Source organism: Capra hircus, chromosome 9 (genome assembly GCF_001704415.2).
Source record: "Capra hircus breed San Clemente chromosome 9, ASM170441v1, whole genome shotgun sequence".
Taxonomy (NCBI): domain Eukaryota; kingdom Metazoa; phylum Chordata; class Mammalia; order Artiodactyla; family Bovidae; genus Capra; species Capra hircus.
The window spans coordinates 80,878,326-80,891,330 of NC_030816.1; the positions used below are offsets into that span (position 1 = coordinate 80,878,326).

At 35.8% G+C, this 13,005-nt stretch overlaps 1 protein-coding gene across 6 annotated transcripts in view; it reads left to right on the forward strand.

Moving 5' to 3' along the window:
- The window catches only part of ARID1B (AT-rich interaction domain 1B), a 425,587-nt gene that overhangs the window by 155,114 nt on the left and 257,468 nt on the right, over positions 1–13,005 (forward strand). For all 6 annotated transcript variants that reach the window (XM_018053399.1, XM_018053402.1, XM_018053401.1 and 3 more), the window contains exon 4: positions 720–830. In XM_018053399.1, the coding sequence (XP_017908888.1) occupies positions 720–830 (111 nt within the window). The remainder of the gene's footprint in view (positions 1–719; positions 831–13,005) is intronic.

The window sequence follows — 13,005 nt, forward strand, 5'->3', positions numbered from 1 at the left end:
AATACTATTTCAGCATACTATTAAACCATGCAGGATTCCTCCTAGAAAAGTATTCAAGAGGATGCCAGAAAGGCCATGTTAATAATAAGTTTCTCTATTTCAGTAGATTTTGGGTGTGTTTCCTTCCTCACTACTGTTTTATGCTTTATTATAGTTCTTTGATAACTATGCTATGTGAACATATGGAATTCTATATATGAGTATTAACTGGCTTTGTAGAAACCTCAGGATACTGTCAGCTTAATAACTGTTGTTTTATGGGTTATTGAGAGGACATCTTAAAAGTCAGTTGATAATAAAGTTTTCATTAATTACTTTAACAGTTTCAAGGTAATATTAAAGGCAATTCAACCAAAATAAAAATTAAACAATAATATATACTTTTGGTTTGCTCTGTTTTAACAGTTTAGTTATTGCTAGCTTTCTTTCCCTTCTTTTACTGACTATCACCTTCCTGCAAAACTCAAATACAGTCTTTAGTTTGTATGGTCACATAATATATTTAATTGTTAATTATACATGTTTTTGCTCTTGATGATACGCTGCCTTCTTATATTTTATTTTTGCTTCTGAGAAAGTGTTATAGAAGTGATAATTATATTTATATGTCTGCTTAAAGTAACATAAGTTGATACTTTGTGATAAGCCTTTGCTTCATCTTAATTACCAAAGAAGCTTATAATTCATTGAGATATTTCTTTATATTTGTGTTTGTTTAGGATATGTCTCAGGAAGGCTATGGAACTAGGTCTCAACCTCCTCTGGCTTCTGGAAAACCTAACCATGAAGACTTGAACTTAATACAACAAGAAAGACCATCAAGTTTACCAGTAAGACAGTTAATTGATTTGGAAATGCAATGAGTTATGGATTTCTAAAACGAGCATTTTCTTTTGTTTATTGTACTTTATATTAAGACTTGGGGGACAAGTTTCTAGATTTCACATGTATTTGTGATTTATTAATTTTTGAGCATTCCCTTCTTAAAGGAGCTGTGTAGTTCTGAAAAAGTCTTTCATTAGTAGGTCTCTCCACGTCTAACGTTGTAGGAATCTCTGAATCCAGGTGGAAGCCTTTATTTGGCTGATAGGTTTTGTGGCAGAAAGATGTTACTGTTGTACAGTTGTGCTTTGCATAGCATGTTGCTTTCTGGTAGTGATTCAGAACAGAGGTATCTATATAAGAGTTAAATGGAAAGGAAATTCCCATTTGGCAAATAATCTAAATGATGAGATAAAGTGTCCAGTGGTAGTTTGAATTTCTTTAGAGACTTTATGTCATGAGAAATGACTTAATCTTTTTTTACCCAAAAGAAAGTATTTTAATTTAAAATTGGAAAATACAGCTTCTAAGTGTTTACATTAGCAAATCACTGTATTGGGTCTGTTGACTATGGTAGTAGCTGAGTTACAGGTTACATGTTAATTTCCTTTAATAGTTCATCTGTGCTTAATTTTCCTTTTTCCTCCCATAGGCAACCTCATTTAAATTAAAATGAATTCCTTATAAATTAAAAGAATATATGTATGCAAACAAATTTTTATATTTATTTTCTTGTTAAAATATTTTGATTCAAAGAATTATTGTTATTGCTTAATCTCTATTACGAGAGAGTGTTTAAGGTAGGAGTTCAAACTAACCATGATTGTAATTTGAATTTCAAATATGTTTACATTAAATAAGATTTATCATATTGTTGCTAAACATTTGAGAACCAGCATTTGTGAAGAATGTTATATGTGACATACCCATTTCTAAGTTACATGTAGCCTTAGAGTGAAGGTAAGTAGAGGCTACATGATATGTAGTATCTTTGCATCTGATGCACATGTACTTGAAACTCTAATTTTTACAGATTTTATTTCTATGGTGGGAGATGCGTAAAATTTACTGTGATCATTTTTTTAGTTACATTGAAATACTTGTTGTCTAGTTATTTGGTTTTTAAAAGAATGAAAAAGGTAATGGACTCTGTTTTATGCTGTAAACTTTTTTCTTCAGCAGATAATCCGCAGTTTGGTGAAGTGTGTGTGTGTCTGTGTGCGTGCATGCAAATGCACGTGAATGCTGACGATAAATGCAACATTTGCTGAATATTTGGAAATTGGCTTGTGGTTTTAGGAAATTTTAATTGACTCATGGAAAGGTGGACAGTGAATTCTACTTTTTTCCACTCAGATTTTTAGTGTTTTAGGTAAGCCCATCCTTATAGGTTTGTTATTGGCTGGAGATGTGTACTGTTTTACTGGTTGGAAAGTTTGTTATAAATTGATGCTGCTTTTCTGCATAGGTCTAAGAGTAGTTTGCAGTGTACTGCTTTCTTAATATCCATTTGAACTTTTGGATCACTTACTAGGCTGTGCTTCTTTTCATTGCTCTACTTTGGAATGAATGGTTGATGTTCAGCTAACTCTATAGCATAATTAGGGGAGTGCTGGGGTGGCAAGAAGTGTGGTAGTCCCAGAAAACTGAAGAGTTCTGCTTTGGGATGCTGCTTTTTAAGTCAGTTATTAGAGAAGAGACTTGAGGTATTTTACGAAGTGAACCAGTATATTCTTCAACAAGTTAAGTCTTTTGGATTATTCTATTTGTATATGTATAATGGCTTACCTTCTTCCTTAATGCTTATCTTGCCTCCTCCCATAGAGGATTTAAGGTTGCTTGTAATACAAATCTTATGAAGCTATTGAAAAAAGAAATGCCATGATTGGTATTTTCTTTTTGTTTTTTGTAACTAACAGATAAATAGGATGCTGATTGACTCAATAACATTTTAGTAATCTTTTTTTAGAGATGAAAGTTTCCAGGTTTTATGGTGAGTACATAAAAGCATCAGTTAATGAATAAAGGAAAAATCGTAGAGCAGTTGGTTGTACCTACCTAAACCCCCTGCCCTCAGTCTGTTAAGATAAAAATTGGCTTCATTTAAATGAATTTTAGTGCTCTACTTTTCTTTCAACAGGCTTTGTTTGTGTAGAAAAGTTTTCTATGTAGGGTTTACAAATATATTTTTATTTTTATGTAAATCCTGCATCAATATGTTATATAAAACTAAGGTAATTACAGTTTGAGGGAGAGATTTGTTGTTATTCTGTATGGCTCTAATATCATGTATTTTTACTCTTACTAAATATTTTAGTTCCCTAACTTGGGTAAATGGATTGAATAAGTACCATGAAACTATATATATTTGTTATCTTATCTGAATTGATTAGATCTTTTGTGGATTTAGGCTGTGTCTTTTCAAGTGTCAGTGATAAAATTTTTTCTTTTTACTGAAGAGTAAAGGCAATCCATCATATTTTTAGTCTCTAGTTTTGTAATGTTGAGTCAAATTCAGGATCTTACCTGTTCATTTAAGAATACGTGGTAAAAATTATTCTAATGTATAATCAAATCTACAACCATTGTATAAGTGACTATAAGAAGAAAGCTTCTGAAGTAATTGTTTCTTAATTTTTTGCTTAAATTGAGTTAGATTGATAGAGTTTGTAGTGTTTTCCAATAGCTCTGCATGTTTGGTATTTTCTTTAGTGTATTTTTGTTATACAGTTAACTCTCCATTATGCTTGATCTAGAATTTGATTCTCTCAGCAAGCTGTCCTCTCACCATTGTTTAAATTGATATTTGTCTATATTTGCATGTCATTAAATTCTTGGTGATCTTTAGTAGCTGATGCAGTTTTGTTTTCTGGCTGACAAAGCTCTTTAGATCATCCACATAAAGCTAGTGACAGATAAATTAATATTTGTTGTCTTGCTGTCTTGGGGCCATGACCAGTAATGTTTACTTTTCACTTAATGCACTTAGACCTAAGCTCAGAACAAATCTTCTGTAATAAGATTTCTATACTGATTTCTTTATCTGTTAATCATATAACCTTTTCCCAGTTGAAGTTCATTAGCTTACATATCCTTGATGTTACCATTATTAAGAAATCTTAGTATATAACATATAATATAAAAATTAGCTTGAAGAATTCTATTTCCTTGGGATATTACCACTTAAAATTTTAGCACATTCTATAGTTGTTTTCTACCTCTAATATTGATATGAAATGAAGCCATCATTAAACAAAATATGCAGTGGAATGCTAAAAAAAACTGTTAACAGCTTATCAACACTTTTATTGTGTAAACATTGAGTATATCTTAACTTGCACTCTTAAGATAACGCCCCAAATGCAATTTTAATACATTTCTGTTGAGTCTTTTTAACTTTTTCATCACTTATGGCATTTACTAGTAATCCTCTTATTGCTTTCATAGTTGTCTTGCCAGACCCTCTTATCCCTAAGAGACGAGGGTCTATTTTTATAGTATTTGTTATGTTTTTAGTTCCGTTCAATCACTCAGTCATGTCTGATTCTTTGTGACCCTGTGGACTGCAGCACACCAGGCTTCCTTGTCCATCACCAACTCCCAAAGCTTGCTCAAACTCATGTCCATCAAGTTGGTGATACCATCCAACCATCAAATCCTCTGTCATCCCTCTCTGCTCCTGCCTTCAGTCTTTCCCAGGATCAGAGTCTTTTCCAATGAATCAGTTCATTGCATCAGGTGGCCAAAGTATTGGGGCTTCAGCATCATTCCTAAAAGAAATCATTCAGGACTGATTTCTTTTAGGATTGACTGGTTGGATTGTATTGCAGTCCAGGGGACTCTACAAGAGTCTTCTCCAACACCACAGTTCAAAAGCGTCAATTCTTTGATGTCAGCTTCCTTTATAGTCCAACTCTCACATCTAGCGTGACTACTGGAAGGACTGATGTTGAAGCTGAAACTCCAATATTTTGGCCACCTGATGCGAAGAACTGATTCATTTGAGAAGACCCTGATGCTGGGAAAGATCAAAGGTGGGAGGAGAAGAGGATGAGATGATTGGATGGCATCACTTACTCAATGGACATGCTGCTGCTGCTAAGTCGCTTCAGTTGTGGCCAACTCTGTGTGACCCCATAGATGACAACCCACCAGGCTCCCCACGTCCCTGGAATTCTCCAGGCAAGAACACTGGAGTGGGTTGCTATTTCCTTCTTCAATGAATGAAAATGATAAATGAAAGTGAAGTCACTCAGTCATGTACAACTCTTCGCGACCTCATGGACTGTAGCCTACCAGGCTCCTCCGTCCAAGGGATTTTCCAGGCAAGGGTACTGGAGTGGGTTGCCATTTCCTTCTCCACAATGGACATGAGTTTGAGTAAACTCCAGGAGTTGGTGATGGACAGGGAGGCCTGGTGTGCTGCAGTCCATGGGGTTACAGAGTCAGACACAGCTGAGCAACTGAACTGAACTGGAAAAACCATGGCTTTGACTAGCTGGGCCGTTGTCAGCAAAGTAATGTCTCTGCTTTTTAATATGCTGTCTAGGTTGGTCATAGCTTTCCTTCAAAGGAGCAAGCGTCTTTTAGTTTCATGGCTGCAGTTCACCATCTGCAGTCATTTTGGAGCCCCCAAAATAAAGGCTCTGACTGTTGCCACTGTTTCCCCACCTATTTGCCATAAAGTGATGGGACTGGATGCCATGATCTTAGTTTTCTGAATGTTGAGTTTTAACCCAACTTTTTCACTCTTCTCTTTCATTTTCATCAAGAGGCTATTAGTTCCTCTTCACCTTCTGCCATAAGAGTGGTATCATCTGCATATCTGAGATTATTGATATTTCTCCCGGCAATCTTGATTCCAGCTTGTGTTTCATCCAGCCCTGCATTTTGCATGATGTACTCAGCATATAAGTTAAATAAGCAAGGTGACAGTATACAGCCTTGACACACTCCTTTCCCAATTTGGAACCAGGCCATTGTTCCATGTCCAGTTCTAACTGTTGCTTCTTGACCTGCATACAGGTTTCTCAGGAGGCAGATCAGGTGGTCTGGTCATTCCCTTCTCTTGAAGAATTTTCCACAGTTTGTTATGATTCACACAAAGGCCTCATAGTCAATGAAGCAGAAATAGATGTTTTTCTACAATTCTCTTGCATTTTCTATGATCCAACAGATGGTTGGTAACTTTATCTCTGGTTCTTCTGCCTTTTCTAAATCCAGCTTGAACATCTGGAATTTGTCAGTTCATGTACTGGTGAAGCCTGGCTTGAAGAATTGTGAGCATTACTTTGCTAGTGTGTGAAATGAGTGCAATTGTATGGTAGTTTGAGCATTCTTTGGCATTGCCTTTCTTTGGAATTGGAATGAAAACTGATCTTTTCTAGTCTTGTGGCCACTGTGGAGTTTTCCAAATTTACTGGCATATTAAGTGCAACACTTTTACAGCATCATCTTTTAGGATTTGAAATAGCTGGAATTCCATCACTTCCAATAGCTTTGTTCATAGTGATGCTTCCTAAGGCCCACTTGACTTCGCATTCCAGGATGTCTGGCTCTAGGTGAGTGATCACACCATCGTGGTTATCTGGGTCATGAAGATATTTTTTGTATAGTTGTTCTGTGTATTCTTGCCTCCTCTTTTGAGTATCTTCTGCTCTGTTAGGTTCATACCTAATTATTATGTTTTACTCAGTAAGTGTTTCTAATAGAATTTATGTAAGAATTGTTAAATACATTCTTCCCCAGCTTCAGAATTTTCCTTTTAATTGCTCATAGAATCTTTTCCAAGGTATCAAACTGACCTCCAAAGAGTGTATATTCTCCATATGTTACTTTTTCTAAAAGATTATATGAATGTGATATCTGTATTGGCAGGATGGTTTTATTCTTAAAACTATTTTCTTTTGTTGCAAAATGACATCTGAGTTTACTTCGATAACCTTAAGCTCCAAGAAAAAGCGGGCACTTTAGTAGTATTAATCTAAAAATTGTGTGAAAACATTATTTTCTTAGTAATATATATTTTTAGCTGTGAAAATAAACAAACAGTAATCATAATTTCAGTAATACAGTACAAAAATATGTTGCTAATGAATTATTTATAAATATGTATAAAAATGTAAAAAACCGGTTTTGAATTTTTATCTTCCTTGTTTTAAGCAAATAGTGCTCTCTCCTCTAGGGATTTGAAGAGTTGCTGATACTCCTCAGTTTAGAAATAACTTGTTTTTTCTTTGGAGTGACCTGCCACTGGTTTGTATTTCTGATAGCAGGTACATTATTCTGTTTACCTAAGATACAGACTAATGTCAATCATATTCAGAAGGCCTTTGAAGGCCCATCAGGTCATTAAAAACCTCGTTCTGACCTTTTCTTCCTTAAATAGGAAACATTTAAAGAGGTTGACATGAAAAGGGTTTGAGCTTTCCAAGTTTAGTAAAAACTCTAAATGTCTTTTGGAATAGGGCTTATGACACTTCTATTGAGTTTGCAATTAGAAGGAAGTATTGAGGATTACATGAAACATTTCTTTCCACTTTGTGAAAGGAAGGAGGTAGTAAATGCTGGTTGTTCTTTGAAATAGTGTTAAACAGGATGTTGGAAGCCTGAAAGAGAGTGGTTGGAAAGCTGTTATTACCAGGAATATTCTTTGGGGTTAGGCATTAGCAACAGAGCATGTAATCTTCTGCCTTTACCGAAAAAGAGTACTCTATGTGTGTGTTTGCTTTATTAATCTTTAATGACATATGTGGGGTTAGGGGTGGATTGTCATGTACTTTGGAAGCATGTAAGAAAAGTAGTATGCTAATAGGAACATTTGAAGTGTGTGGATTTGATAATATAGTTCCTATGAATGATTAGAAACTATTGGAAAAAGCTCTAGTAAATGGAGCATTTTTTTAAAACTTGGTTTTGCATTTTACCAAGTTCTCAACCCATCTAAGAACACAGATTATTAAGATGATCTTAACCTGTTAGTTGGTAGGTTTTTGTAAAACTTAAAATCTGTCAAGTAAGAATTAAATGTATGGCTACTGAATGAACTTTTAAAAACAGTTTTTTTTATTTATACCTTGAGCTTGATTTAAAGGTTATCATTAAAAGGTTAAGTGCATAATTGTCGTTTGTTGATTGATTGTTCTCAAATCATCTTGAACATTAAAAAAATTCCAAGTTAATAAAAGAGAAGTTTAATCTATTGCTCCCTTATCCCATTGTTCAGCATTGATTATCCCCGTGTGCAGCTGAAGACGTCAGGTGTTGGTTATCACTGTTTCCTAGGTGTCATTAGACTGTAGTGAGTCTTGGTGTCATGGAAGAGTTGTAGAAAGTGGGTGTCTGGTGAAGGGAGCAGGAGGTTCTCTTAGGATGAGTCTTGTCCACACAAGTGTCTGTAGACATGGTTGACCATTTGGCACAGTTTTGAAACTGAAGGTACAGACACATTTTAATACCTTGGAGAAGTGTTAAGCGGAGCACAGCACACTCTGTTTCTTAACTAGGATTTACCATATTTACAAATGTAACTTTAGCCTCTGATCTATGCTATATGGAGATGTCATTTTTTTTTTCAGATTAAATTTGAGAGAAATATGATAAGACCTTGCTTGAAAGTCCTAATTTAGAGAAAATGATAGTGACTTTGACAGATGTTTATTTTCTAACATGATTATTTCTTTAAGATGTGATAATCTGTAAGTTTATCCCCCAGAGTATTTTTGTGATACTTTGAAAATAGAGGAAACAGTTGAACTTGAGCAAGGTAAGAAGTCGTAGGAAGTGGAAAGGTATGTTTCTCCCTCTTTCAAAACAATCTTCCACTTAAATGTTTGTTCTATAAATGAATGTTTAATAAAACCTCACCAGTTTGGATTTCTTCCAGGTTATAGCAGGCTAAATATATGGAAAGTCTGAATAAATAAATATTTTAAAAGAACTATAGTTTGTTTTTAAATAACTCAAATGGTTGTGTGCAAAGTGTTTCTAAATTGAGATCTTTTAGTCCTTTTGAAATGGACTGGATAATTCTAAATTCCTTATAGCTGAGATATTTGCTTAGTGGCAAAGTGTTAATTCAAAAAATTCATCTAATTTTTAAAAGCACTTTTTAACTAAGCATATCCCCCTGCAGACCTTTTCACATAATATTCTAAGGCTTTCCATTTAAAATTTGGGGGAAAGGAATTTTAACCCATTTTATGGAATTGTCAATTCAAAAGAAAAAATGAATTCCCATAAAAAATACACAGTAGATAAAATTGGAGATGAAGAGAGGCTGAAACATAACTGATTTTCAGGATATTGGTTTTGATAATAGAAGGATAACTATGGTCTATAGTTGATAAATGAGGCTCATTAAGTAAGGGATGATAAATGCAGATATTCCTGGCTAATAGAAAAGTCGGCATACGTATTTTGCTGTAACAAAGGGGAGACTGGGAGGTTCTGACCAGCTTTTGGCTCTTCAGGGGGCCTGTGTGAGACCATGGAGCCTTCTCTGTGGCCTCACAGGCTGGAATGCATATAACTCTCAAGTCTGTCTGCAGACAGCCACAGAATCATACCTGGACATAAGCCTGTCTTACCAGAGGGACAGTCTCTGGACAGAAGTGGGCAGGCAGCAGTGTTGGACTTTTGTACAAACCACGAAAAGCATTGTGTGTGAGGGATTCTCATATGTGGGCACAGGGCCTCAAAATACGATTTAATCCATTTTTGTTGAGTCTTTTGACTTGTGGCATTTACTAGTCATCCTCTTGTTATTTTATAGTTGTCTTGCCTCTCTCTCTTACCCCAACAGACTAGAATCTTTTCATAGTATTTATTTTGTTTTCAGTAAGTATTTCGTAATAGAATTTATATAAGAAGTTTTAAATAAGTAGGTTGTTGTCAGTGTAGCTTCTTTGAGTTTTAATTTTGATTTTTTATGTGAGAACAAAAAAGTGAGTGATGTTCAGAAGTACCCTTTCTTATTTTAACCTACCATTTCTGTTTCTACAAATGGTAGTTCTTGGCATGTTTAGCTAGAAAGCCTCCCCTTTTTCCTCCTAGTGCTTCTCCTGTTCTACCCCTCTAGAGGGGTACCAGGCTTCCTCCAGATTATACAGACTTAGCCATTGTTAAGACTTTGAATGCATTGAACTTTATATTAGCCAAGTTAGCTGGGAAGTAAATTTTAATTTGCCGAGATCTACTTTGTAACTGGAGGCACAGGTCTGTTTTATGTAACAAGAGATATATAACCAGCAGGAACTCATAGTAGCATTTGTAGACATGTTAATTACTCTTATTTTTCTTTTGAAGTGGAGGTAACTATTTTTAATAATAACTGTTGGTTTAGGAAAGGAAATAAATATATATAGAGAAGGTTCTTACCTGAGAGCAAAAATTTCTATTCTTCTTTCACAATGTAAGATTTTAGAGTTGTCTCTCTCTCATCTTTTTTCTCTGCCTTCACAAAATTGTTGTAAAATAACTGAATAGTCTTGTTTTCCTTTGTTTGGGTCAAGAAATTTTAGCTGAAAATTGTTACTGTGTGAAAGAAGATTATTGACTCAACAAGCCTTCAATTTTCCGTGAATAACACTCCCACCCCCTAGCTTCAGGAACATGCCGTGCATGCATTCTATTTTAAAATATAGACTGTAATTTAAAACAGGCAGTTTGATGCCCCACTGAACTTTGTTTAAGCCTTGAATAAAAGAGGGGGAACAAAAGCTTTAAGCCACAAAAAAGTGACTAAGCTTTCACAACCACTTTTCTTCATAGTACATTTTATGGGAAAAAAAAAAACTTCCAGGTACTGATGTTTTCTCTTTTCTTATGACCTGTATTTTCTCCAGTGTTAGACTGTGGTGTTTGCCTTTTTTTCTTTTTATTTCGTTATCGGGCTGTCATTCACTGTTGAAAGTGTTCAGAGTAGTGTTCATTTGCACTGGAATGTGTGTGCTGTGTGCATCTGTGCATGTTGTCCACATACAGTGTGTGTGAGAAGACTGATTCTAAAACTGAACACATAGTCTTTAGTATTCACTTATTGATAGCTAATTTTCTAGAGTTCTCTTTGTTTTAAGTAGTACCTGATTATTTGACTAAAAGTGAAAGTGTTAGTTGCTCAGTCATGTCTGACTTTTTGCAGCCCTGTGGACTGCGTCCTTGTAATTCTCCAGGCAGGAATATTGGAGTGGGTTGCCATTCCCTTCTCCAGAGTAGTAGACTAGACTGATATAAATGTTTAACTGTAATTATTTTTTACTCTCAGATCATTATAAAAATGATTCACTGGAAAGAAGCAGTTGATATTACTTGCCTCCCTTCTCACAGAAATGAAAGTGAACAGCTTATAATAACTTGTATGGAAGGAATGATGACTTTGTTTTAATAAAATAGTATCTTTTGAACTGGAAACCTGTTGTAATGATAATGCTGAATGGGAAACAGAGCTGAGTCTCAGCCAAGGTTCTGATCTTGAGTAGTTCGTGTCACTGCTCAGGATGTGTGTGTCTGAAAAGTGAATGTTAGAGCGTGTTCCAACTTCTAGATTTTACATTAAAGGCTTTCTTTGTTAGTATATAAGAAAAGCACTGATAAAAATGAACTCTCTGCTTTCAGGAAGAAATTGAATGAGAGAAGGGCAGCCATCTAGTAATGGTCTGTGTACGCCCTTGGTGGTTTCTCTCCCATTCTTAGGAGCCATTTGCTTTTGAACATATTTAGGGATTTGAAAGTGAAAATCACTTAGTCATGTCCAACTCTTTGTGACCTCATGGACTGTATACTCCATGGAATTCTCCAGGCCAGAATACTGGAGTGGGTAGCCATTCTCTTCTCCAGGGGATCTTTAAACCCAGGTCTCCCGCATTGCAGGCAGATTCTTTATCAACTGAGCCACCAGGGAAGCCCAAGAATACTCAAGTGGGTAGCCTATCCCTTCTCTAACGGATTTTCCTGACCCAGGAATTGAACCAGGGTCTCTGCATTGCAGGTGGATTCTTTACCAGCTGAGCTGCTAGGGAAACCCTTAGGGATTTAGGGCTTTGGGTTTGCCTAATTGAGAGCCTAGCCTTTCTCTTTAGGTCATTGGGGAGCCGTGGGCCTTTTTGTGGACTCTGTCTCTAACTTCTCAAGAATTGCAGAGGTACCCCTCTCTCCCCATGTGATCAGTCTGAGAGGCTGAGATATTTGAGTCGGGGACATCTAGGGAGGAGAAAAGTTCACAGAGAAATTGAGGAGTACATATTCCAGATTCTTTATGAACTCCTGCTGAAGTGGGGTTGGGGGGCGTGGGGGGCGGTAAAAATGACAAAGAAGCTGCAGGACAATGAACTCTTGTCACTGTGTAATGCAGAGTCTAATGCCTTTTTCTCCTGGACCAGTGGGAACGCAGTAGAGAGTTTTCTGAACTAAGATGATAAGGCATGAATGGATTTTAATTGCATGCTGGTGAAAGAAAGGCCCTGCTAGTCTATATCTGAGGACTCTATTTACTTCTGGCACTCCAGGTTTACATTTATATATCATAAAGTAGTTTAATAAAAATTCTGCTTTCTCAACTGAGATTTACCATCAGTGGAAATATTAGTGACCCAGGAATATAAAAGCCACCATTTCTTTTCAGTGAACCCAAACCAGTTTTAATGCCCCCCTGCATTTCTACATTATGTTTCTGTGTGCTTTTTAACGCTTTGGAGCTTGCTGGCTTGATCTGGGTAGAATGCTATGCTATTAATACAAGTCTTACTTTTACTTGTTACTTTACTTCTGTTTCTATCAAAGAACATAATGGTGTACCTTGAGGTGGTTAGCATAGACGCCACCTGATCCACAAGTAAATGCCTTCTCTCAAAGTAGGCTAGACTGACTGAGTGACAGGACCGTACAGCAGTATCTTCCTGCTCCCATCTGAAACCTGCCCTGATACTGATACTCTTCTCCTTTTTCAGAATTTTCTTATGTAAGTAGGGATTTTCACTGGTCTCTCTGTTTTCCATGGATTTGGGTGGTTGAGTGCAGTGAACCACTTAATACCTTCTGTCACTAAAAATATGTGGTTGGTCTTTTGTAAGTATCTGTATCTAGAGAAAATTTGGCTTCAAAATAATAATACATGAATTATATGTAATAATTTATTTGTTATCATTTTAAAATATCTTGTTTTATATAAGTAAAATTTTCAATTAA